This window comes from Protopterus annectens, chromosome 6.part1 (genome assembly GCF_019279795.1).
Source record: "Protopterus annectens isolate FY-2018-M chromosome 6.part1, PAN1.0, whole genome shotgun sequence".
NCBI lineage: Eukaryota > Metazoa > Chordata > Ceratodontiformes > Protopteridae > Protopterus > Protopterus annectens.
Window position 1 is genome coordinate 181,284,256 of NC_056738.1, and position 27,865 is coordinate 181,312,120.

The 27,865-nt window shown below is 41.4% G+C and overlaps 1 protein-coding gene across 7 annotated transcripts in view; it reads left to right on the plus strand.

The window, feature by feature from the left end:
- The window catches only part of MARK2 (microtubule affinity regulating kinase 2), a 2,737,523-nt gene that overhangs the window by 1,721,617 nt on the left and 988,041 nt on the right, over positions 1-27,865 (plus strand). For all 7 annotated transcript variants that reach the window (XM_044075616.1, XM_044075618.1, XM_044075619.1 and 4 more), the window contains exons 11-12: positions 16,922-17,034; positions 17,160-17,292. In XM_044075616.1, the coding sequence (XP_043931551.1) occupies positions 16,922-17,034; positions 17,160-17,292 (246 nt within the window). The remainder of the gene's footprint in view (positions 1-16,921; positions 17,035-17,159; positions 17,293-27,865) is intronic.

The window sequence follows — 27,865 nt, forward strand, 5'->3', positions numbered from 1 at the left end:
AGGACAAATGGGTTTTAAATATAGTTTCCCAAGGATACAGATTCCACTTTCACTCCTTACTAACCCAAAACGGTTGGCCAGACCTACCCCCAAATCAGTGGGTAGAGCAAGCTCTCGCTCTCTTAAGCATCAGGGCTATTCAACCTGTTCCAGAAGAGGAACCGGGGACAAGGTTTCTACTCAAGACTTTTCCTGGTGCCCAGAAAAGACAACAACTGGCGTGCTATACTGGACCTCTCTATCCTAAGCACATTTTTGGTGATTCCAAAATTCAAGATGCGAACTCTTCATCAGCTGCTTCCTATGCTAGGCAACGATGCCTGGTTGGCAACACTGGATTTAAAGGAAGCCTACCTGCACATCCCAATAAGGGAATCTTGCAGAAGATATTTACGCTTCAAAGCAGGCTACATGCACTGTAGTGTAAGTTGTCTAATTCAGGCAGAAAGCCAGGACATACTATTAAATCATCTGGCATTTGTAAGGAAATTGTTAACTTCTCTGGGGTACATCATAAACGAAAAAAAATCTAATCTTGTACCCTGTCAACAAATTGTATTCCTGGGAGCAAGCTTGAATACAACTTCCCAGATGGCCTACCTTATGCCAGAAAAAACAAGTTCATTTGACAGCCTACTTCAAATTACTGGCCACAAAGACCCAGCTATCTGCAAGGACAATACTGCAAGCCCTAGGGTTCATGGCCTCCTGCATTCTACTAATTCCATATGCAAGACTGTATATGAGGAAACTACAGTGGTATCTAAAAAGCTTATGGTGTCAACATTCTCAGGATCTCGAATCAATGATTCCTATCATACCTTGTCTACAGACAGAGTTCATTTGAGAGGCCTGACACCAAAACAAGGGACTGCCATTCACTGTTATCCCCTGCCGCCCAAACACCAACGGACGCATCAGACTATGCATGGGGGGCTCACTTAGCAGGGAAGTGCATTCAGGGCAAATGAAACCCATGTGAAATGCACCTGCATGTCAATCAGAAAGAAATGCTAGCTGTACAGAATGCTCTGCCAGCCTTCAAGGACCACATTCTTCCAGGACAAGTAATGGTAAAGGCAGACAACACCACTGTTATGTGGTACATAAACAAGCAGGGAAGAACCCACTCATATCCTCTCTGCAGACTAGCCATGGCTCTGTGGAACACAGCCTTGAGCTACCAAGTGCACCTACAGGCTCAATTCCTGCCAGGAAAGCTAAATGCACTGGCAGATGACCTAAGCAGAAATCTCATGGACTGACATGAGTGGAAATTGGAACCAAAGATATTCAACTTGTTGAAAAACAAATAGGGGAGCCCAGAGATAGACCTGTTTGCCTCCCCCCAAAGCTACCAATTGGAGAAATTCTGTGCAAGGACTCCCCACAAACAAGCTTGGAAAGTGGATGCCCTGTCCTTCACCTGGAAAAACCCATCAGTTTATGCATTTCCACCTCTGCCTCTCCTCTCCAAGGTGCTACTAAAGATCAAACTGGACAAACCAAGGACAATACTGATTGCAGCAGACTGGCCACGCCAACACTGGTACCCCCTCTTGCGCAGTGTATGACTGCTGGCACCATGGCACCTGCCTCATACTCCTGCCCTGCTGTCCCAGCAGAAGGGCCAGATTCTGCACCCAAAACTTCAAACCCTGAACCTGGCAGCCTGGCTAATTACTGATCTCTTCGTTACCATCCCTCAGTAAGCAAGTGATGAATGTCATTCTGGAGGCAAGGAGGCCTAGTACTAGAAAATCCTATGCTGAAAAAATGGAAGAGATTCTGTTCCTGGAGCCAAACTCAGGGGATGGGCACAGCAGCGCTCAATTTACCTCAGATTCTTCAGTACTTAACTGAGATGCTTCACAAGGGCTTTTCTTTTTCCTCCATCAAAATTCATGCCTCAGCCTTTTCAGCTCATTAGAATACAGAACCACCCCTCTTCTCTCACCCACTGCTGAAGCAGTTCCTCAGAGTGGCCAAAAACGACCCACTGCTGAAGCAGTTCCTCAGAGTGGCCAAAAACGTAAGCCCACCCAGGAGAGCCCCTACTCCAGCCTGGGACCTTAACTTTGTACTGGAAAATCTCACTTTGAGCCAGCTGCAAATGCAAAGTTTGAAATTCCTTTCTTGGAAAACAGCCTTCCTTCTAGCCATCACTTGAGCAAGAAGGGTGTCTGAATTACAGGCTCTCATGGCAGTGGAGTCTTTCATCATCTTTCACACAGACAGGGTGTCCCTCGGGACTAATCCCTCCTTCATGCCCAAGATGGTATCCAATGTGGCCCTTAACCAGTCCATTCATTTGCCAACCTTCTTTTCTAATTCACAGAACAAAGGGGAACGAATACTGCACTCCGTGGACGTGCACAGACAGCTTAGATTTTACTTGGACAGGACATTCAGGAAATCTGAACAGCTGCTGGTTGCATTTGCTGCAAGGGTAGAGGGGAAGGCCATTTCAAAGCAAACAATTTCTAAGTGGATAGGCCACTGTATTCGTTTCTGCTATAAGCACCATGGAAAACCTACCCCACAGGGGGATAAGACCACATTCAACCAGGGCTGCATCTACCTCTACTGCATTTCTCAGAGGTGTCCCTACCAGGGACATCCTAGAAGCTGCTACCTGGAGTTCTGTACATACCTTCACCAAGCATTACTACTTGCCAGTTTATTTCTAAATCCAGAGCTGGCTTTGCCAGTGCAGTCTTGCAGGGCCTTATAGGTGGTCCTAATGCTATCTAATTACCTCCTCCCATCCTTAGCTTTGGGAATCTACCCAAATGTATTAACTGCAACAATGAAACATGAAGAACATAGTACAGTTGTGTACACTTACCATAAATGTAGATGTTCGAGTGTATTCACTGTTGCAGTCCTGGTTACCCTCCCTCCAGCCCCCTGACTTCTATTTACTGTACCTCTATTCTTGTTTGCTATGCTCAAAGCTTTTTGGTGTATTTGCTTTTTTGTTGGAGGTGTAACCTTGTATATAATTGCTTCCCATTATGAGGGCAGCTGACATCTGGGGCAAGAAAAACTGATGTAATGGCATCGGCTGCATGCTTTATACCTCTGACGACCTGACGTCATGGAAGATGAGACAGTAATCCGACGCAGGACCCAAGACTTTGATAATCAGGCCGACTGAGGGCTACTGCAAGCAGATAACCCAAATGTTTTGACTGCAACAGTGAATATACTCGAACATCTACATTTATGGTAAGTTACTCAGCTGTACTTTTTCATTTTTGTACTGCTAACTATCATCCTCTTTTTCAACCAGGTCCCTTAAAGTGGTTCATAGACAATACTGCAATACTGTGGTATGTCAACAAGCAGGGGGGTGACCAAGTCATATCCCCTGTACAGGTGAGCTCTCAAGGCATGGGAGTTGGCATCTCAATATCAGCTGACTCTACAGTCAGTTTACATTCCTTCCAGTCAGAATATTGTAGGAGACACTGAGCAGGTCCGTGACTCAGTCCTGTGAATGGATGTTGCACAACGTTGTGTTTCTGGACATTATCCACCAGTGGGGTACTTCTCGAGTAGATCTATTTGCCTCCACTACAAACAGACAGCTTCCAAAGTTTTGCTCCTGTGTTCTCTACCATCAGACATGGAAGACAGACACCCTATCATTCTCTTGGAAGGGGATGTTTCTCTGTGCATTCCCCTCCTTCAGAAAGTCCTTTTGAAGATTCAACAGGACAAACCAAAAATCTTGCTGGTGACTCCCTTTTTGACCAAGACAGCATTGGTTTCCCCTTCTGCATTTAGCCAAGGGGAATCATCACAAGTTACCTCACAGGGTGGACCATTTTTCTGAAGATGTTCTACATGTTCTGCAGGAGGCCAGAAAACTGAATAGTAGGAAATCCTACATTTCCAAATGGAAGAGGTTTTCCATCTGGTGTCTTTCCAAAGGTATACAACCATTGCCTGTGGAATATCCCAGTGGTTCTGTCTTCTGTGTGAATTACTGAAGACTGGGTTGTCATACTGTTTGGTAAAAGCTCATCTTTCAGCCATTCCTACCTGTCTGTCTGTGAGCCTCCCCTTTGACTTCTAGGTTGAAAGTCAAACTTTTCTTGAAGGGTGTCCTTCATATCAGAATGTTAAGCAAACCAGTTCCTTCTTGGGATTTAAACTTTGTTTTGGAAAAACTTACATTGCATCCCTTTGAACCAGCAGTCATTTCTTCCCTTCAACATTGTACTTGGACGACAGTGCTTCTATTGGCTATCACTTCACCCAGAATGGTTTCAGAACTTCAGGCCCGGCTTCTTCAACTTTTAGTGTTTTTTTTTTACAAGGATAGGGTTTCCTTACGCACTAATCCCTCTTTTATGCCTAAGGTGGTTAATGAGTTGTCTCTTAATCAGTCTATTAATTTACCCGCCTTCTTTCCCTTACAACAGTCTGCTAGTGAGAGGATCTTACACACCTTGGATGTGCATAGACGACTGAGGTTTTATTTGAATAAAACCACATTTGTTAGCAAGTCTGACAGTCTCCATTTCCTACCATCACAAGGCTCTGGGCAGACCTGTTTCCAAGTAGACATTCTCCTCCTGGATCTCTAAGGCTATTTCCTTTTGTTATGGGGCTCACGGGAAAACCCTTGCTTCTCCTGTTAAGGCTCATTCCACTAGAACAGTCTCTTCAGGTGATTTTTTACAAGGATTTGGATACTTCTGTCTTCGAGGCAGCCACTTGGTCTTCTGTCCATACCTTCACAAAACATAAGTTGGATGGTATATCTACATCTAGAGCTGGTTTGGAAAGGGTTATTCTTCAGGGGTTTGTAGAGTGCTACAGCCCCTCCTTCAACTCTTTCTTCTGCATGAGCTGTGATATTCTTCCTCATGTTATGAATACTGCAACATATGAATAGAAGAACATAGACAAGTTGTGTAAAATCTTACCATAACCATAGATGTCATTCTCTTCTATATGTTGCAGTATTCTATCAGTCCCACCTTCCCCCTGATGCTTGCTTGTTTGTTTCCACGATGTGTATTTTCTCAGGCTGGTGTTCTTCCTGGGGCATTCAGTTTTGTGGATGGTACATGCCAGTGTCTGGTATATACCTGACGTCACTTTATGACTGAAGTTGGATGGGATCCTTTGTGCGAGGTCGCACATACCTTATAGATTTAGACTTTTGTATACTGACCAGAAGTTCAGGGCAGCCTGCGGCAGACTCCCTGATGTTATGAGTACTGCAACATATCGAAGAGAAGGGCATCTATGGTTATGGTAAGATTTTACACTATTCTTTCTCTGCTGTAAAGGAAGCCTGTTTTGTTCTTCCATGTGTTTTTTGTTTTCTCTCTCTGAGCAATTTTAGGTGTAAGGTATCTCATTCTGTTCAGTCTATGAGCATATCTCCTGTAATTAAGAAAGTAATTTTGTTTTTTAACTATATGCCTGTTCTGCCATAGAGATGTTTTTACTATCTTGGAATCTGCTTGCATGTATGTATTCTTCTGCAACCATATTAATTATATCAGAGAACATACTCCAGCTATCCCTAATATTCTCACATTAAGCATTTCTGACTTCTGATGACATTATAATCAGCCAGGTAGTACAGCTTTTGTAAAGGCCTGGCTGATTTTACTGTGTCCAGTTTTGCCGCCCAATCAGTACTTAAGATCAGAAATCCCCAGTTACAGTAGAATAGTGCAGATTGTACTTAATTTAAATTAATGACCCATACAGTGTCAGATGTATTCCTTCCCTTAGTTGGGTCTTTTATTTATTTATTTTCATTTGTTAACCAGGTAGTGTCCGAGAGGGCCAGTAACCCGTTTTCAGCGGAGACCCGGGGAGAAAAGCTCCAAGGAAGATTACATAGATTTGTACATTTGAGATTTAACTATTGCAATGATTATAGTACATAAAGTAAAATACAAGTAGAAATTCAAATTACAAGATTCTTAACATGGTGTCTAAAAGAAAGTAACAGTGGTGGTCATATCAAACAATAACTGGTTGTACCATACATGTTGATGAGAAAATTCTTTGTTTTTTCTTAAGATAAAACACATTCTGAGAGTAAAAAGGCTTAAATAGCCAGTAATGAAGAAAGGGAAAAAAGGAGTTAGACATTTATGGGTTTAAGTGTTTAGCCCGGGTGGGAACAGGAGCAAAGCCTATGTTTAGAGAAATATTCCTTTAGGGTATGTTTAAATGTATGTGCACCATTGATGGACAGAATATACTGTGGTAGAGAGTTCCATTGTTTGGCAGTGATATGGGAGTACAAGGAGGTGCCATGAGAGTTTTGTGCTTTAATAACCTTTAACAGTATTTTATCAGCAGATCGAAGGGATGTTAGGTTACTGTAGGGTTGGACAAGATCAGATAGTGCTGGGTAGTTGTCAGGTTTGTATAACACTGTGTGAGCATTTAGTAGCTGATTCAGGGTGAGAAGATGAGGCAGCTCTAACCAGTTTAGCTGGAGAAGGGCAGCACAATGATGAGATCTTTCAGATTGATTAGTAGCAAATTTGACAGTTTTGTTACAGCAAGATTCAGGACTATTTAGGTCAGATTTACAAAGATTGGTAAATATTTGAGAGCATTATAGAAGGGAAGATAATAGATGGGTTCTAGCTGTTGCAAGTCTAGCATGGCCAGTGAGATATGGTTTAGCCCTATACAGTGAACCCAGTTTGACATAAACCTTTTTAATAGTGCAAGGTGTTTGTCAAACTTAAGTCCACTATCAGTTGTGATGCCGAGAAGTTTTGTATGTTCAATGGGCTCTATTTTAGTGCCACTGGAAGAGGGAATATAGATAGGAGGTAGATTGTTAGCTGTCGGGGTATGCTGGAAGACCGTAAGCTTGTTTTTTTTTTTGGGGGGGGGGTTAAGAATGAGTTTGATGGACTGTTGGTAATTTTCAATATTGTGGAGGACTGCTTGAGTTTTTTTCTTGGAGTTCTACGATAGTGGGGACAGAGCAGATTAGGGAGTATCATCAGCATATTGTACAATTGATGCTGGGTTAGCTGTGGTGTTAAGCTGATTGGTAAAAATTGTGAATAGAAGTGGGCCCAGGATTGAACCTTATGGGACTCAAACATTTTTAGGGAGTTGGGAAAGCGTTTATTGTCCCATAAATTGGCTTGTTTCCTATCAGACAGGAAGCTATGAAACCACTTTAGGGCTTCAGGGCTGGAGTAATAGAAAGCTAGTTTAAGAAGTATTTGATGTGATACAGTGTCAAACGCTTTTGACATGTCTAGGAAGGAAGCAGAGATTAGTTGTTGTTTTGCTTTTAAGTTGATTTCCAGTGTCAGTAAAGCTGATTAGAGCTGTACTGGTAATATGCCTGGGCCAGAAGCCATGTTGTGTATTAGATAATAGATTATTTGACAGGAAATGGTCTAAGATCTGTTTGTGTATACATTTTTCTAAGATTTTGGTGAGTGGAGACGGAATTGCTGTGGGTCAGTAGAGGGACCGCCTTTATGTAAGGGTATTATGTTAGATATTTTCCAGAGGAGAGGTACATATTATTCTGAGAATAGAGCAATTGATGAGAATAGATATAGGGTAAGCAATGGAAGTAGCAGCTAGTCGTAGAAAAGCACCAGGTAGCTGGTCTGCAGCTAATGTGCAAGGTTTTAATTTGGAAAGAAAAGTTTTTACATAGCTTGTTTGGATTGGTTTGAGATGGAGAAGGGTAGAATTGTTGAAAGTTTGAGGTATGGTGAGAGGTTGAGTAGAGAGATTATTGAGTTAATAAAGTGGGAGTTAAATTGTGTGGCTATGCACTCATTTTGGTTGGTAAGAGTTGGTGCTGGGGACGTAGGTTTTCCTGGGTTGAGAAGGAGATTGCCAGAATCTTTTAGGATTATTCTGGTATTTTAGCTGATTAGCTTGGAAGTAAGTTCTTTTGTCCTGTTTAATTCCATTTTTTGATTATTAAGTTGCTGTTAGGTACTGAGATGCTCTTTACTTTGACTATTTTGATAGAGAGACCAGGCTCTATCTCTCATTTTTAGTAGATGAGTTGTCTTTTTGACAGCCACGGAAAGCTGTTTGGCTTTGGTGTGTATTTTTCTAATTGGGGCTAGATCATTAAGTAATTGTTGGAAAGAAGTTTTGAAATACTGAACTGCACTGTCAAGTGGAAGAGTTTTCAGAGGTGTCCAGTCATATTGTAGGAGTGGAGAGTTAAATATTGATGGAGAGAAATGTTTTTATTACAAATATAGCAAAATGAAATATTAGAGGAATTTTGTAAATGTTTTCTAATCAAGTAGGTATGGAAGTGATCATTTAGTGTGTCTGGAAGACACCCAGCATCATATTTAATACTGGACTTGTTAGTTAAAGTCCAGTCAAGAATGGATTGTCTCTTGGTGTGTTTGTCAATGTGTGTGGGATGGTTAATTCTTTGACAGAAATTATATAGGTTAAAATTAGTTGGGAGGTTGGAAGAGCAGGTGGTCCAGTCAAGGCTAAAATCTCCAAGTTGTAGTTTTGTGGCTAAAGTTTGTAGAGGCCCATTCAAGGATATTTTCAATATATTTGAGGTTTTTAGCAGTGGGGAGGTAGATTGCTATAAAGATAATGGGCTTACAGTTATTTAAATCTAGACGTGCTCCTGAAATCCCTAAGTTAGGGATATCGGGTGGGGTAGAGCTGAGTTGTACCAAATTAAGATTTTCTTTAAACAAAATGGCAATCCTTCCTCCACGTCTAGCTACTCTGTCAGTTCTGAGGATGCTATCACCACTAGGACGAAGTTCTTCAGATTTAATATAAGGCTTAAGCCTTGTTTCAGCAATGACAAATATATCAGGGGAGTAGAGGGTAATGACAGCATGAAATTTATGGATTTTGTTTATCAGGCTTCTTAGGTTGGCATTAATGAAGAGAAGGTCAGGGTAAGGTAGGAGCTAGGAGTGGAGTTAGTGGGGTATAACCAAATGCTATAACATTCCAAAATGTTATGTTCCAAGAAACTTGCTACAGCATGTGTATCCCAGTTTATATGGTGGTGGAATTCAGATCCCCAGCTTGTTACACTAGATTGCTCCTTACAACTGACTTCAGTAAACTTAGTAATTGATTAGGCTTTCTGCTTTTAATTTAGAACATCTATAGAACCCTGTAATTCCGTAATTCTTATATTTCCATACTATATTAATGTTTCCAATTTCAACATTGGGGTAGTTGTTCAAGACAGATATACATAGGTTCATAGGTAAGTACTAGGCTATCTGCCCAAGGGCATTTATAAGCCTAGCCAGAATGTGTTGGCTATCGCCACCCCCTTAGATTAGTTCCCTGTGCCTCTGTCCAGCAGAGCCATTAGTTCCCTGCGCCACTGTCCAGCAGAGCCACTGCAGTGATCCCTGGGGCAAATTTTCTTTTTCCCATCCACCCATCAACGTTTCTCTTAAAGAGTGTTAGTGAGGGGCTCTGCTTGATGTATATTGGAATCCTGTTCCAAATCATGGGGAGTCTCTAGGATAGCAATCCAGCATATCCTATTTATCGTTGTGGTGAGGTTTATATCTCTAGAGCGTGTGGCTCTCCGGGATTGTTTTTTTTTTTTTTAGGTGGAACATGTCCATCAATTCTGGGTTGGACATGGCCTTGTATGTCAGGCAGAGATCACCTCTGAGTAAGCGGTATGCAACTGAGTACAGCTGGAGTTTCTTGAGTCGGGCTGCATAGGGCATCTGTTTGAGGCCAGTAATCCTCTTGGTGAGGTACTTTTGTGGTCTTTCCAGCTGTTGCAGGTGTCTTGTAAGGTACATCCCAAATGGGGCGTTGTATTCTATGATGGGTCTAATGAGTGAGGAGTAGAGAGGCATAATAACCTCTTTTTGTTCTAGATGCAAACCCTTTTGTGATTAGGTGGGCCACACAGAAGGATTTTCTAACCACCTTGGCAATATGATTATCAAAGGAGAGATTACTATCTACTTGGGTCCCTAGATCCCTTATTACATTTTCTGTATTTAGGGGACTTCCAACTATGTGGTAGTTCGCGGGTACTTTGTTTTTTTCCAAAGGGGATGACTATGTACTTTTTGGCATTTAGCTTGAGGCCATGATTTTGACACGAGGTATCCATCTCAGTGAGACCCATCTGGAGGGTGTCTGTATCAGCCTGAGAGTCAATTATGGCCCCTAGTTTGCAGTAGTCTGCGAACTTGGTCAGCCATAGTCCTCATATGCTTGCTGTACCTCTGAGAAGTATATACTGTACAGGAGGGGTCCTAGGACTGAGCCTTGGGGGGTGCCACTTGTAACCGGTTTAGAGTCGGACGTAGAGCCTGCAACTCTCACCATGTGGATTCTATCCATGAGCCAGTTGGCAACCCATCTTGTGACGTAGGGGTTTATGTTCAAGCTGGTGAGTTTGTCAATAGTGTCAAAAGCCTTTGCGAGGTCTAGGTAGGCTGTGTGGACCTCCTTTTCCTTGTCTAATGCCTTGGTAACTGTCTCAAAGAGGTCCACCAGGTTTAGGAGGCATGATCTGCCCTTAACAAAGCCAAACTGGGTAGGGTCCAAGGTTTGGAGGCTCCCAATGTCTCTGTTAATGAGTTCCATGATGATGCATTCCATAGCCTTGCAGACCAGGCTAGTCAGGCTTATAGGGCGGTAGTTCCCGGGGTCCGTTGTGGCTCCACCTTTGTGGAGCGGGATAACTGTTGCTGTGCTCCACTCTGTGGGTACATAGCCTGTAGAGAGGCTGAGTTTGAACAGTGAGTTTAGGTGAGTGGTTATTTCATTTTGGAGCTCTTGTAAGACACAGCCAGGGACACCGTCCGGTCCCATTGAAGCTGTGTTTTTGGCTTTGGATAGGGCTGTTTTTACCTGTGTGTCTGTGATTGATGGGGCCCTACATTTTTCTGGTATGGTTATGGGCCCTAAAGGGGGTGAGAGGGTGGTGAAGTTTGCACTAAACCTGTCTGCCAGAATGTTGGCATTAGTCAGTTCAGTGTATTTTGTGCCAGTCTGCACTAACTCAGAGCAGATCTGAGAGTTTCCACATAGGTTCTTGACATAGCTAAAGAATGCTTTGTGGTTATCTTTGGAGTTATTGGCAATTTTTCTTTCGAAAGTAGCCTTGGATGATTTAATGAGGGATCGTAGTTTCTTGCTGATACTGGTCAGGGATGTCTTTCCTTCTTGGGATTTTACTCTTTTCTGTGCTAGTTTCCTCCTTCTATTGTATAGCTTGTTTATGGCAGGGGTCCATCAGACTGGTTTCCTTTTCTTGGAGGAGTGAGTCTTGGTTTTACTTGGGATAGCACGATCCATGTATTCCTGCAGATGCTCATAGAGTGCCTTTGTAAAGGTTTCAGCAGCTTGGACAGCATTGTCCTTTAGCATGGGGACTGTGAACCTTTCCACGTCGGTCTTATGTAACATGAAGTTTGCTTTTGAAAAGTTTTTCACAGTGGTTTCCTTGATTGGGGGTGGGGGCAGAATGTGGATATCCAGAGTGATTAGTCTATGGTCTGATCTAACCAACGAGGGGTTGACCTCTGGTGTGGAACACCGGTCGCTCATGTTGGTGATGACCAGGTCCATTATCTCATTCCCTCTGGTGGGGGTGTTGACCAGTTGATCCAGGGCGTTTGAGTTTATAAATTCTAGGAAGCGTTGGGCAAGGGAGTTGGTACTTGAGTAGTTCTCCCAGTTTATGTTTGGGTAATTGAAATCACCCAGTATTAAGGTGTTTGGTAGGACCTTCATATTTCCCATTGTCTCCAGAAATGCGGAATGGGGGTCTTGGGCCATGGTGGGTCATCTGTAGCAAGCTACAATTTGGATTGCAGTTTCGCCTGTTGTTAGTTGCACATGGATGATCTCTGATGCATTGTGCTGCACCACTAACCTGGAGGTGTGGGTATCCTTGATGAATATGGATACACCCCTGCCTTTTGTGTTTCGGTCCTGGTGCTGTGGCTGAAAGGTATGGTATGAGTTATAGCCTAGAAGTGCTAGGGTGCTCTCAGGAGCCTTAAACCAGGTTTCTGTTATTAAAGGTCAGTAACGACAAATACATTATTGATATATTACAAGTACATTGTCATGGTAAGAATATCAGTACACACAGGGTGGAATGCAAGCAGAATGCAGCGGATAACTTAAAATGAAACAACCAATGACATATGTTACCCTGGAGTACTAAACAATGCAAGCAATGGGTATCAATCGATGATGCTGCTGGAAGATTATACCTGCCTGCTACAAGCACACTTGGTGGAAAAACTAAGCTCTACTTGAAAAAGTAATGGCCAAAGCCCAAAAAAGCAACAAGGAAAGGAAAAACATCAAAAGTGCGTAGAAAAATCTAATTAACGTTGACCAAAAATCTACTGTACCCTCCAAGGCAGGGAAAAACAACACAACAACGAAGACTCCTTAAATAAGAGCACCAAAGTGAGAAAAGGCAGCCTAGTGCTGATTCCAAAAGACAAGCTCTCAGTGCAAGTGAAGTACTCTGTATTTTTGCAATAAAGTCACTTACACTGACAGCATGTCTTTTGGAATCTGGTCTCCAGTGTAAGCATGTATATATTAAGGCCGAAGTTAGTCATTTACACCAACAGCAAGTCTTTCCGAATCAGAACAGGATGCAAGTCACTTACACTGAGAGCAACTCTTTAGGAATCTGCCCTTAGGGCATATTCTATACATGAACATGACAATAATTAAAACAAAGAAGAAAGTTAAAATGGGTGTTCCACAAAGATCTATTCTTGGCCCATTACTTTTTAATATCTTTGCTAATCTACTATAGTCTTCCTGTCCTAAATCAACCCTTGTACAATATGCGGAGGATTCTGCAGTCATCGCCATTGCTGATTCTCCCTCGGAACTTTTCTCTGCTACTCAGACATCCCTTCATTCAGTTGAAACTTGGTTCTCTAATAACCTGCTTATTCTGAATCCAAAAACTCTTACTCTTTCTTCCTAAAAATTGCAGTCTTAAATCAACTTTTTATATGCTGTCTCTCAATAGCACTCCAATTTTAGTGGAATCTAGCACAAAACTCTTAGGTGTCATTATAGGTGATCAACTTAAGTTTGACCTACATGTTCATAATTGTATCAGGAAGACTCATTTTAAACTAGGTCTCTTGTACAGAAAGAAAAATTCTCACCAAGAAAGCTAAAGTAGCCCTTTCTCATGCTTACCTCCTACTTAGTCTACTGTATAGCTCTCAAATTCTCACAAATCTTAACTGCTCTCTCTCCTAGCTAAATTAGAATTAGCATACAATAAGATGGGTAGATTCACAACACAACAAACTTACACATCCCATCACGGTCTCTCACCAAAACACAAACTGGTTAGAACTACCTCACCCACTTCTCCTCTCTCAGCTCCAAATTATACACTATATTCTATACCAGACTTCCTATTGTCCTTACTTATCTACTCTCATCACTCATTATTCTCCCACTAGATCCCTTCGTAGCTCTGACCAAGAACTATTTCTGATCTATAAACCTAATTGGATCCAACCTCTTTAGCTACCATCTTTCCATTGCTTGGAATAGGCTCCCTTTAGAAATCAGGTCCCTCAAAACAACCTAAACAATTCAAAGCCGCTACTAAAGAATATTTATTAAGTCACTGTTCTGGCCAATGTACTCACTCCCCCCTTAAGCTTCTTTACTATCCTAATGACAGTTCACTACCTATTACTATTTGTTCCTCTATGTTTTCCCTTCTTATCCATTTGTTCTTTTTTTCCCCCCTCTTGTCTTTTATTTGACAATTTTATCTATAAATGGGTAAATTCCTTAGTCTTTTCTTCATTGTATTTATTCTTTCATTTTTCTATCATTCTTGATGTTAGAAAGAATGGTTACTATGTATTTTTTTTCTACTACTGTTAAAATTTCTTTCTGACATTGTCTTTTTGCTTCCCTTTAACCATTCTATGTTAAATTGCTTTTGTATACTTGTATTGTATAATTTGTGGAGCTTCTCTCTCCAGGGCTCCACTGAAAAAGGGCTATCAGCTCAGTCGGACATACCCGGTCAACATATGTAAAATAAATAAATAAATAAAAATAGAACACAAACAGTTGTCAGCACATCAAAATATGTGGCACTGCTACATTTGTAGAAGAAGAAAATGACACGGCAAAAAGTGTATAAAAAACGACATCCATTTGGAAGTATCAAAACTGCATGATTTACATTGCAACCAAAACATACTGGGGCATTATGCAGTTATCCAGTCGATTTTCAAATTTATTTGACTTGGTTTGCTGCAATAAAGCATTGATCTCTATGGACTAATCTCTATAGACCAATTTCAGCCAGCCCGGAGGTACAAAAGTAAAGACAACAATATTGTATATCAAAGGCAACAAGATGAGCTTTAAAAGATCTAAATTTTTTTATTTATTGTTTTTTTCTTTCCACATGTTAATGCAGTTATGTAGCACAGTTACATAAGGAATTACAAAACATTTTTGAAAACAGCGCATCTACATAGTTTTCTGTACAACTCAGATAAGTATTTTGGCTTCTGCTAAGTATATATAGGAAATGTGCCATATGCACATCAGAACAGTGAAAGGACAGTGGTACAAATTAAGTGAGTTGATATGTATTATGCAGTGCTGAAGGATGGTATTAAGTTATATTTCCTGGAAAAGACATTTACATTTTGATCGGTTTATAAAAATTCTTCGTTGTGCAAGCAACTGTATTACGTAATAACATATCCCTGACTAATACTTCCATGGCTGGATATCAGAGAGATAGTACTTCCATGGCTGGACAGTCATTAAAAATTAAATTCAGAGCAGATAGTTTCCCAGCCTTACATGTTGTTAACAAGACGTAGAAGACCACAGGTCTGTAGAGGTTAACTGGCATTACTGCTTGTCCTGTGCACATCAAGAAGCAGGTTTCAATGAATACATTAGCCAGCAACTACCAAAACTGCAATTTTAATCAATCAGTGTGCCTGGCCTGTAAACTGGTTTACTGGGGGAGACTGAGAAGATATCAGAAAACAACTCTGTACATTTTCTGGCTATAAAGCATACATAATGCCAAATACCTTCTTCTACTGCAAGGCCATCTTGTACACAGAACTGATATTATGCTCTCTGGCACAAGTACATGCATACAGTACAGCATTAAACTTAAACATTTCACAAACTCAAAATGACAATGCAGTACAACAAGCAATAAGAAAAAAATGAAATACACCAATACCATTATGACAGAAAGACTTTGGTAACCACCAAGCTGGTACTTCCTGCCTATTACAACCCACAGTGAGGAGACCACATCAATCTCAGTTGGACAATCACTTGAGTGCACAAGCCACTCAATGGTAACTCATTACACAGAGACATAAAGGTATTATATGAGGCTGGAAAGATTACCCCAAATGATTAGCAGAACAGAGCATCAAGTAATTCAGAAGATTAGCTTTCAGTTTGATGGAATGAATCTTAACAAATTTAGATTTTCTTTCAATAAAAGTAGCAACCCCTCTCCCTCTATGTCCAAAGTCCCTGACTAGTAGTATGCAAAGCACCTGCCCCAAAATAAATAAAATCTCACTAAAAGAGTACAGGGCATAAGTAAAATGTCCTATGTAGACTGCCTCAAGACCCTATCCCCTGTATTTGGTCTTCTACAGACTTTTGAGGGGAAATCTATGCCTGGCATACAGGGCACTGTCAGACCCCACTCTGAAGGGCCTCCTGCATATCCACAAAATATAAAAGACTTGAACCTTGTCTGTGATATAAATAGGACCTGCTGGAGAGATAGGTATGTATCCCAGAAACTACCCCATCTGTGGAACAGGTTCCCCATCCATGTGAAACAGAGTTCCTCCCTAACCCAATTCAAGTGCAACTTGGGACAATTGAATGGGAAACCAGAAATTCATCCCTGGTTTGGCACCTATATCTGACGGACACAGATAACCTGTAAATGGTTTATCTCCCAGGCCCATGCTTAAACTCATCAAGGATATCAGAACAGATTTGGGATGCATGACTAGGTTTAAAAAGGCCCTTATGGTCGTTAGCCTAGTGAACCAATGAACCTATGCTCTGGCCCTCTCATGTAGAGAGATACTTTTCTTACAGACTAGTGTGAGTGGTAATTGTGTAACACCTTTGATGGCAATTAAACTGTTCTGCTTATTTTAAATAAAAATGCTGCTCCAGTCAGAGCATTTGCATGTTTGATAAACAGATTAGGTATAGTTTAGAATATTATGCATTTCAGTTAAAGAAAAGTTAAAGATGAACATCAGCTGTATTTTTTTTTTTATTTTGATCCATCTTCTGTCTGAAAAGAAGAAGAAGAAATGAAAAGGAGCATTTACTCTTTATACACTGGTGGAATGTCTGTGTGGACTATTTACATTTTTTTGCGAGAGGCTTAGTGCTGTTTACGTGTTATTTATATTTTCACTTGCAATACATAGCATGTTTCTGTTGTGTATTAAGTCAAGAGATGCAGTTTTGAACAGTTAGGGTCAATGCTGCCATATATAGAGTGTCTAGCATCTCATTTTTTGGTCTCTTAATTTTCATTGTTCATACCACTCTATGCTAGTTGAACATCCAAAAAATTGTCCTCTGCAGGCTGTGCATTGTTACCGTTACTATCTTTTTACAGCTGCCTGAAAAAAGTCACTTAAATGCAAAATGTATATTGAAAGCTAACTTGCAAGCATTCATTTAAGGATTTAAAAATTACAATTTTGCTTAAATTTCAGTTTTGTTATTTGCAAGTTTGTTTGTTGAAGTACAGGTACATCTGGTATCAGTTTACTGTTTGCACCCTCTCATTTGATGTCTTTCTTGCATTTTTTTTCCGCATGGTTTACGCTGTGTAATGTGTATTTATTTACTTCTTTTGTAGAGTTGATGGTTTCAATGGGCTACACTCGTGAAGAGATACAAGAATCTCTAATAAACCAGAAATACAATGAAGTCATGGCTACATACCTGCTGCTAGGTTACAAATCTTCTGAGGTAGGGCCCCTACATATATTGCTTTTTTAAGTTCAGGTCCACTTTGGTTTAACAAAAAAGTATAACTTTTCTATAAATGAGTTTGCTGTTAGATTTTTTAAAACTTTCTGTAATTCTTTTCACAGTTGGATGGTGAATGTCTTAACTTAAAATCCCGTCCTGTCTGTGACATTACGAATAGCAACATCCCTTCACCATCTCACAAGGTTCAGCGAAGTGCCTCAGCCAATCCAAAGCAGCGGAGGTTCAGTGACCAACGTAAGTGCAAATCCTGTAGTCTTTGTTGTGGAACTCTGGTAGTCATAGCATGTAAAAAGCAGAGAAGCAAAATGAATGCTAAAACTTTCCAGGCAATTTGGACATACTTTGTTGAACAAACTGCAACTGTTGCTGGTTAGGTCAGGTAGTAGCAATTAAGTCATTTATCTGGTTTCAAGAAGGGTGTCAATAGTTGTGAAACACATATAAAATATAGTAAGCCTAAGCTTAGGCTAGCTGTTAAGCTAAAAGAGACAGTAAAACAGTCACTGTGGATATGATTGATTTTTTTTTTTAATACAAGCTTTTTTCTGAAAGCCTCCTCCCCTACTACCCCAGTCGTCATCCAAGTCTTCCTTCTCCTTCCAGCCTATCCCTGTTTATACCCCCTGTGTTTTGGTGCAAGAGCTGATTGAAGTCAAAGCCATCACCCTGACAACTGTAGGAGTGAATGATTTTTTTCCTCTAGGCCACAGCAATCCCACATTGCATTCCATCATGTGAACATGTCCTACATTTCTGCTTCAGTGACCACTGAGTACACTTCTTTGCAAATGCAGCTTGGTAGGCACACACAGTTCTGGTTGATAAATACCCATGCAAGCTGGCTGGTCTGCCTCTTTACTTAGGTCAAGCCAGTACTTGTTAGTCGCTCCTACCACCTACCTGCTTGAATGCTCTAGTGCCCATACCTTTAATTAATCACAGGTCATCTGAGTCCCATTTAGGACTTTATCCAGTTGCATTGGTATGATGCTTTTAAGTAGCTGATCTGTTTTGGTGTAAGAGGTGCTGTGACATCAAGGAAACATGACATTGAAAAGTGTATTCATTGAGTGCCATAAAGTTTGTATAGCGGCTGTGAAGGGCAGGTATTTTTGTCACTGAAATTAGGATATCACTTCCCTAAAACCTGTAGAGTAGTAGATCTTAAGATACAACCAGTTGCCCATGGACATTTTGTTAAAGGTTAAACAAAGCATAGCATGTGACTGAGAAACTAGCTTAGACTGGACTGTTACAGTGAAGAACTTCATGTATGATTTAAAGTGTGATATGAGGAAAGTCAACTTTAGGACCAAGACTTTGTCAGGCATTAGACAGATCAGCATCTGAAATGTTCCAAGTCTGCTATCATCTCCCCTTTTATATGTAATACTCTTCAAAGTAGTTTCCTCTGCAGGTCACTTTTGAGTTTTGAGCTACAGTAACATTCAAAGTAGCCTGGGACTGACTTTGTGTTATTTGTGAGAAGAACTTTACAGTTTACTTCTGTTTTAAGTGCTCGCTCTTGTATCTTCCAGTCATGATTTCAGTCAACCCACACCTTTTATTTCTTTGAGCTTTTCCCTGGAGAGTTTACAGTTGTCAGCATTCTTTTTCTAAGCCTTGACATTTTTTTCCTTGCTTTACCCTTAACGTTTTTCATGTCCTATTGCTTTGCTTTAACGTTACTGTTGCCTTTCCAGGTTTTCACAGTTGATGTTACTGTTTCTTGGCATTTTTGTCTGTCAGTTTTTGCATAATGGAAAGTACGGTTGCTAATAAGTTGTTTTTTAGTCTAAATTCAAAAAGTTTGCTCCAAGATCAACCTTGTAGTGTTGTATACTAAGGTGAAGAGCATTTTCTGATGCATCCAATATTTGTAAATAATTTACCCCAACAACTGTTCATGGTCAAAAAAATAAAATTGTTCAGGGTGAAGCCCCTGACTCCGTCCATGCACAATGGAGCTTTGACCTTGAAGGCGGTTTAAGGGTATCTCCTGTGACCTCAAGAGCAAATTCTTAATTATTACAGATGATTCTGTAAATTTAAGGAAGAAGGCAAGGAGAGCATATTGACAAGATGAAAGATGCATCTCTGCATCCTAAGAATGAAATAAAATCTAGAATTTGAAAAATTGGCTTCAACATATTTACTAGTTGGTGTGCCCAAAATTTCTGTTAGTGCTGGCTGGTACGTCTCCTGCAAAACTGAGTAGAATTGATAGTTTCATTTTTCTGTCAGATTAAGAGGCATACCTCTCAACTTTACCTCATTACAAGGAGTGTTCTTCATTTTAAGTCTAAAAGTCCATGATCCATATTGAAAGGATCTGCTGCACATTAATTTTTAAGCATTGTTTTAACTAATATCCATGGTAAGTAATACTGGATCATATTCATTCATAAAAATGACTTTTTATAAATGTAAAATACCACATTTTAAACATTTTTAATAAATTATCACTTAAGGCATACACACATTAATAGAAAACAAACCGCATTTATATTTTTTTCGCATTCATGCATTATACATTACATATAGTTTTTTTTTCATTTTAACAATTAGTATTCACTCCAGCATTTATGTAAATTCCATTCCTATTTTCCCTTAAATTGTACACCTTTTCCTAAATATCATCATCAACCTCTTTTTCCTCATTTTTCTACATGGGGCCAGGGAATGTTATATTAACTGTTGCCATCTTTCTTTAATCAGTGGCACACACTTTCTTCGATGGTCACACCTGACTGCCACAGGTCTTTTTTCATGCTGTCTATTCATTTTTTTTTTGTTGGATGCCCTCATTTCCTCTTACCTTTTCCCTATCCCCCATATCATTTTTACCAGATTATCTTCTGCTTTCTTGCACGTGTCCAAAGCACCATAATCTGTTCTCTTTGGCCTTCACTGCAATTGGAGCTTTTTCATTTTCTGCTCTCTCATCCTCATTTCTTCACCTGTCCCACAGTATACACTCTCTCACCCATCTCAGGCATATCATCTTCATCAGCTGTAGCTTCCTCAACAGCTCTGCTTGGTGTATATTTATATTCTACCGAAAACTGTTATTATGGAGCTTAAGAAAATTTTGTGAGAAATTCACTTTTAGCAGGGAATATTTGTAAGTGGGGACTAGAATTTGATCAGCAATATTAAAGATGTATCAGGGTGACCTAGAAGGGGCAATAAAACAAGAGGGTAGATTTCTGAAGAAGTTTATGAAAATATTTGGTATGGAAGTGTGAATTCACTAGTAGGAATTCTGACAGAATTTACCCCAAATTACAGTAATTAGGTTAGACTAGATAGAAATTGTATTTCATGGGAAACGTGCATTTAATTGAAAGCTTCGACGGACATCAAATAACTGTTCCTGATCTTGCACTAATAAAAACTTAAGATAAAAATGCAGGGTAATGAAATAAAAATAAGACACTAGCACTTTCCCACCTACCTGTTAAAAAAATGAGGAATTTAAGGAATTGGTAGTGGAAATTATTCGAGTTATTAGGGAAGATAGAAGTATCTTCAGAAGTTATAGCTAGTGAGTGGAATAAAATGAAAAAATAGAGTTTAAAATATGGTCAAAATAAAAGAGAAAGAGATGGTTAAGTAATAGAAATTACTTAGAGGGGCTGACAGAGGTTAAAGTATTGCAGAATAAAGGAAATCACGCAGAACAAGATTAGGAGCAAATGCAGACTGCTAAAAAAGTAAATAAGGGAGTATCTGAATAACATGCGTGATTTTAGAAAGATTTGCAGTTAAGCAACTATTTTTTTGATGACTCCAGAGCATTTTAGCACAATGACTTGGACAACAGAACATTGAAAGGGTTGTCACCAAACATAGGGAACCTGTAACAAGAAAGTAACCAGAGGTCCTGTAGAGGTTTTAGAGATATTCCAAAAATTTTATGAAAATTTATGTAAAGCAGAGAAATGTGGAAATCTAGAAAGAGTACAAGTGGAAATGCTTATGGAGCTCTTAATTATGCCAAGGTTAGAGCTAGACGAGGCCCAACAATTAACAGTTAAGGTAGGTGGTGATGAGATAAAAATGATGTTATGTAATCAATCTTAGGAAAGTCTCCAAGAACAGATGATATTCCTCTGGAAGTTTGGAAATTAGGAGGGAAGAAAGTGATAAAGCTCTGGAAGATTTTGTTTAACAGGATTTTAAAAGGAGAAGCAAGCACCATCTTGGAAGAAAGCTGTGGTGGCAGTGTTACCTAAAGATGGCAAAGACCCTTCAGACCAAGTTTCATTTAGACTCATTTCAATTTTAAACCAAGATTAGAAACTGTTTGTCTGTACTGTGGTGGTGGTGCTGCGGTAGCATTGTCGCCTCACAGTAAGACGTTGTCCTATTCGATTCTCAGCTAGAGCGTCTTCTGTGTAAAGACATGCGTGAATGGGCGTACCTTCGTTGAAGGTTGTGCGTCAGGGCCTGCAACTCGGCACGTAAAAATCTACTGCCAATCATTAGCGGACCGGAGTTTCGCAGTGGCGACCCCTAACCGGGAAAAGCTGAAAGAGAACATTAGAAACTGTTTGTCTGTACTAGCTAAAGGAATGGCACACGTTGTCAAAGTTGATAGTTATGGATCGTTGTGGTTTTGTGAATGGGAGGTAAGTATCCGTCAATATTAGCAGAATAATGATGATCCAGAGGGAAGAAGATGGTAAGAAAATGCCTCTGATGTTGGTGGGTCTTGATGCAGAGAAAGCATTTGACAGAGTAAGCTGGGGTTTTATGAGTTAGGGCACTAGAAGCATTTGCAATGTCCTTCAAGGATGCATCTGCAGTCATAACATATGGGTTGTCCTGCCTCAGGCAGCCCTTCGGTCGGCTGGGTTCCAAAGTCTGGGTCTGGCCTCGGCTGATGTCGCACTTTCCCCGACGTCAGAGCGTCTGGGGTATAAAAGCATCAGCCGACGCCATTTTCCTCAGTCTTTCTTGCCGCGCAGTGCCCGAAGCAGAAGCTGTTCGCAAGTGCCGGTCGGTCAGATCCATTGAATTCAGCTACCAAAGACTTCGAAAAAAGCTAAGTACCCCGTTGGGGACTCTTTCTTGCCTCAGCCGATGTCAGACAAAGTAAATAATTGTTTAACTTGTGGGAAACAAATACCTCATAAGGATTTCCATTCCTACTGCCTTCCTTGCTTAGGCCCAGACCACGACGTATCGTCCTGTTTAGCCTGTGCTTCCTTCAACCGACGAACTCTTAGGTGTCGGTCGGAGTTTGCAGAGGAATTTTTCGGAGCCGCTTTTGCTTATAAAATAATGTCGGAGACTCCGACTTCGCATATGGTCAAAAACCGCAAGGAAAAGGACAGACACTCGCGGCCCGCGGTTTCGGCTGAAACCACGGCTAGGCCTACCGCGAGTGTCTCGGTTTCGGCCGAAACAGAGTCCTCGGAGTTTCCTTCTTCCGAAACCATACATCCGACCACCGAGGCCCGGGAGGCCCCGGCTGAGTCGGCTACAGAACTTCCAACCGAAACCAGTGTTCAGGAAATGTCCGACACCATTCCTTTGGACATTTCTACTCCTGCACGTGGGGCAGCTAGGCCCCCTGCTTCCATGTCCATTAAGGCCTTTTCTAGGGCTAAAGCTGCCAAACTATCTAAGGCTTTGACTACCAAAACTACCTCCCAGAGGCCTTCCTCTAGTTCACAGATCCTCAGCCTTGCTGAGGACCTTATTTCCTTAATTAGGGGTTCACAACCTCACCCAGACAGGGCCCCTCACCCTCCTCCAGACAAAAGGCCCAGGACTGACCCCTCTGACCCACACTCTTCAGATGATTCCACGGATGGGTCTGAGTTGTCAGACCACCAGGAAGGGGCTTACTCGCCTTATGAGGATTCAGATGCTGAGGAATCTATCCCTTCGGCCTCCCCTCCTGAAGAGTTTTCTTTTGGTGAGACTCTACACTCCATGAGAGAGCATTTTCAATGGCAAGGTCAGGATTTCTCTGATTGTAGAAAAAGATTAAGGACCTTTTTGCATTTGCCTCAACATAGGCCCTTAGCTATTCCTCCTGTTCTGAATGTAATTGATGATGTGTACAGTGATGTCAGTACAGCCCCTGATACTCTTCCTCCGGCCCCTGCCAAACCTGACAGATACTACAGGGTCCCGGATTCTCATTGCCATCTGTATAAAGCCCACTCTGCAGACCCAGAAACTATTTCTCAGGGCCCTAAAGGGGTTGCGGCCGCTACTGCCAAAAATCCTCTACCCTCTGAAAGAGAGTCTAGAGCTTTAGAGAGATGGGGAAAGAAGGTGTATACTTCTGCAACTCTTTCTGTCAGGGCATTAAATTGTCAATTTCATATGATAACAGTACCAAGAGTATTTATTGGATGAACTGAATAAGAAAATTTCTTCTCCTGAACCCCTAGACCGTAAATCCCTTCAGGATTTGGTACACAATTCACAACAGGTTAGTAATCGTTTCTTAAAATGTGGCTATGATGCACTGGAGGCTTCATTTAGATCAGCTATGACTGGGGCAGTTATTCTTAGGCATGCCTGGCTGAAGGAACAATCTTTGCCAGACCATGTTAAAGCTAAACTCCTGGATGCTCCAATGGAGAAACAAAATTTATTTGGCTCCTCTGCGCAGGAGATCTTAAAAAAGGTTGAAGAAAAGGCAAAATCTGTGCAAACAGTTAAAGATTTCCTGCAAGTACAACCACCGAGATTCAGCAGAAACTGGCCTACTAAGAATTGGTCCTTTCCAGACTCGGACAGAGCCCAGAGAGGCAGGAACAGGCGCCCTAGAGGCAGAGGTCAATCGAAGGGCTCCTACAGAGGCCGTCAATGGCAGCCTGCGAACCAGAGGAGTAGTGCAACAGCAACAACAACAACCACTGCACCAGCACAGCCCCAATGACTTAACTCTGATTCCGCCTACCAGGGATCAACTGGAAGCACCCTTGGGCAGAAAGCTGGCTTTATTCTCAAAAAACTGGCATTATATTACAAAGGATACATGGACACTGCAAATAATAGACAAAGGATACAGGTTCCACTGCAACACTTTGCCAAAAAGAAGCGGAATGCCAAACCTTCCACCAAATCAAAAGGCAGAGGCTTTAAGACAGATCAAAAATTTACTTCAGATGAAAGCCATAGAAAAGGTACCATATTCAGAACAAGGCCAAGGATTTTACTCCAGATTATTCCTTGTACCAAGAAAAGAAAATCAATGGAGACCTATTCTAGACCTGTCCGCACTGAACGCTCATCTCATTGTGCCAAAATTCAAGATGCTGACCCTACAGCAACTTCTTCCCATGTTGGGCAAGGAGTCTTGGCTGGTGACTCTAGATCTCAAGGAGGCATACCTGCACGTCCCTATTCGACCAAGTTGCAGAAGACACCTCAGATTTCTTGCAGGATCAGAGCATTATCAATTCTCAGCATTGCCCTTTGGCTTATCTACTGCGCCCAGAGTATTCCCGAAATGCCTGGCATCAGTAATTGCACATTGCAGACTACAGGGAATTCATATTTACCCATACCTGGATGACTGCCTAATACAAGCGGACAACAAGGGAAAATTGATAAAGGACTTGGCCTATGCTATACACCTGCTACAGACCTTGGGATACACAGTCAACATCCAAAAGTCAAGACTAGTACCATCCCAAAGGAATAACCTTTTTGGGTGCAGATCTGGACACAACCACCCAAATGGCCTTTCTCACCGAAGAAAAACAAAAACAACTTCCAGATTACTTCATGATTCTGACAAGACAAACTCAGCTTACTGCAAGGAAAATCCTGCAGGCCCTGGGTTGCATGGCATCCTGCATAATTATGTTACTGCATGCCAGGCTGCATATGAGGAAATTACAATGGTACCTAAGGAGTGTATGGTCTCAACACAGTCACAGTTTAGAAACCATGATACCAATCATTCCATGCCTTCAAAAGGAATTCCTGTGGTGGGCTCAGGCCTGCCAGTTCAACAGAGGGCTGCCTTTCAACAAACCAAAAACAAGGCAGACCATCACCATGGACACCTCAGACCGTGGATGGGGAGCACACATGGAGGGCAAATGTATCCAAGGCCTATGGCCCCAAGGACAGCTAAGCATGCACATAAACCAAAAGGAAACGCTGGCAGTGAGGCATGCAATCGAGGCCTTCAAGCCCTTCCTCCAACAAGGCCATCTGTTAATAAGGACAGACAACACCACTGTCATGTGGTACATAAACAAGCAGGGAGGCACACACTCTTACCCTCTATGCCGGATGGCTATGAATCTGTGGGAATTATGCCTGAATCTCAATATCCAACTACAGGCCCGATTCGTGCCAGGGAAAGAAAATACACTGGCGGACAGCTTAAGCAGAACTACCATGGATGCACACGAATGGATGCTGCACCCAGACATCTTTCAGCTCATAGCAAACACATGAGGAATGCCGGAGATAGATCTGTTCGCCTCCCCACTCAACCATCAACTGAAGACATTCTGCTCAAGGACATACCACCCACAAGCTTGGAGGGTGGACTCTCTTTCCTTCAGCTGGAAAGCCCTAACAGTATATGCCTTCCCACCTATTCCATTGATGTACAAGGTTCTACTGAAGATCAGGGAGGAACATCCAAGAGTAATACTAATAGCTCCAGACTGGCCAAGGCAACACTGGTATCCGTTATTGAGAAGCATGTCTCAGGCAAAATCATGGCCTCTCCCCCTATGCCCTCTTCTTCTGACGCAGAACAATTTCAAGACCCTGCATCCCAACTTGAGAACATTGCAGCTAACTGCCTGGAAAATTCCTTAAATCCAAATTCAACTGTTTTATCTCAGAGGGTGAAGGACATTATCTTGGAGGCTCGCAGGCCTTCCACAAGGAAGACATACTCAGCTAAATGGAAGAGATTTCTCATTTGGAGCACATCAAAAGGCTTGGATGTCGCAGTGGCAAACATAGCACATATCCTAGAATACTTAGCAGAATTGTCCCACAATGGCCTGTCCTAATCTTCCATTAAGATTCATGCTTCAGCAATTTCAGCAGAATACAATGTGGATCCACCTATCTTCTCGCACCCTCTCCTCAGACAATTTCTGAGAGGGATCAAAAATATTAAACCTCCAAGAAGACCCCCTCTACCTGCTTGGGATCTCAACTTTGTGCTGGAGAAACTGACACTTCCTCCTTTTGAACCAGCAGCATCGGCGGATCTACAGTTTCTGTCTTGGAAAACTGCATTCCTTCTGGCAATCACCTCAGCAAGAAGAGTATCTGAGTTACAAGCATTAATGGCAGTGCAGCCATTTCTTATTTTCCACCAGGACAGAGTTTCTCTAAGAACCAATCCTACTTTTATGCCAAAGGTGGTATCTAGGGTATCCTTGAACCAAGCTATTCACTTGCCTACGTTCTTCCCTAATCCACAGAATAGAGGGGAAAAACTTTTGCACACCCTGGATATACACAGACAACTACGCTACTACTTGGACAGAACAAAAACTAGCAAGAAAAACTGACCAACTTTTTGTAGCATATGCTACTGGGGTGCAAGGAAGAGCAATTTCCAAACAGACAATTTCAAAATGGATAGGAAATTGCATTCGATTTTGCTACTCCTTTCATGGAAAGACAGTTCCTGAAAACATCAGGCCTCACTCCACAAGGGCCACGGCCACCACTACAGCCTTCCTAAGAGGGGTGGCTACCAAGGACATTTTAGAAGCTGCTACTTGGAGCTCAGTGCATACATTTGCCAAGCATTACAATCTACCTTTATACTCCAGATCCAGAGCAGGTTTTGCTACTGCAGTCCTGCAGGGGATCTTAACTACACCATCCTTTTCTTAGTACCTCCTCCCCCAGATTGGCTATGGTATTCTACCCATATGTTATGACTGCAGATGCATCCTTGAAGAACATAGTACAGTTTTGTACCTACCATAAATGTAGATGTCCGATAGGTATGCATCTGCAGTCAGGATTACCCTCCCTCCTACCCCTCTGTGGTATTCCTAGGGTACTTATCCCTCTTTTAGCTAGCTGGGGGAATCTATTATGGTGTATTTGTTTGTTTATACTTGTATATAATTTTGCAAATGTTTGGAACTTTTCTGCATTTATCCAAATTTAGCCTTCCTAGAGGGCACCTGGCATCTGGGGCAAGAAAAACTGAGGAAAATGGCGTCGGCTGATGCTTTTATACCCCAGACGCTCTGACGTCGGGGAAAGTGCGACATCAGCCGAGGCCAGACCCAGACTTTGGAATCCGGCAGACTGAAGGGCTGCCTGAGGCAGGACAACCCATATGTTATGACTGCAGATGCATACCTATCGGACATCTACATTTATGGTAGGTACAAAACTGTACTTTCCTTGATACAGTAATAAGGTTGATTAAGAAGGTATATGAAGGATTGAAAGCAAGAAATAAAGTGGGAAGGTTCCTCTTAGATAAACTGTATTTGAACAGAGGAACAAGGCAGGGGTGTCCTCTTTCTCCTTTGTTAGTTTTTATACATATATATATATATATATATAGAGAGAGAGAGAGACATTGATAAAGAAAATAAGGGACTCAGAAATACAAGGACATAATTGGTATTGTAATAAAGAAAAGTTTTCAGGATGTAAAATTTAATAAAGACTCTATCGGTAAATTATGTACCCACACATGAATTGGTTCAGCAAAACTATGAGATTAAGTATTCAGGAATATGGATTAAAAGGGCTTCTGTTATGGCAGCTAAGGATATGTGAGAATAGAGTAAACAAAAGATAAATATAAACATTGAGAAACTGG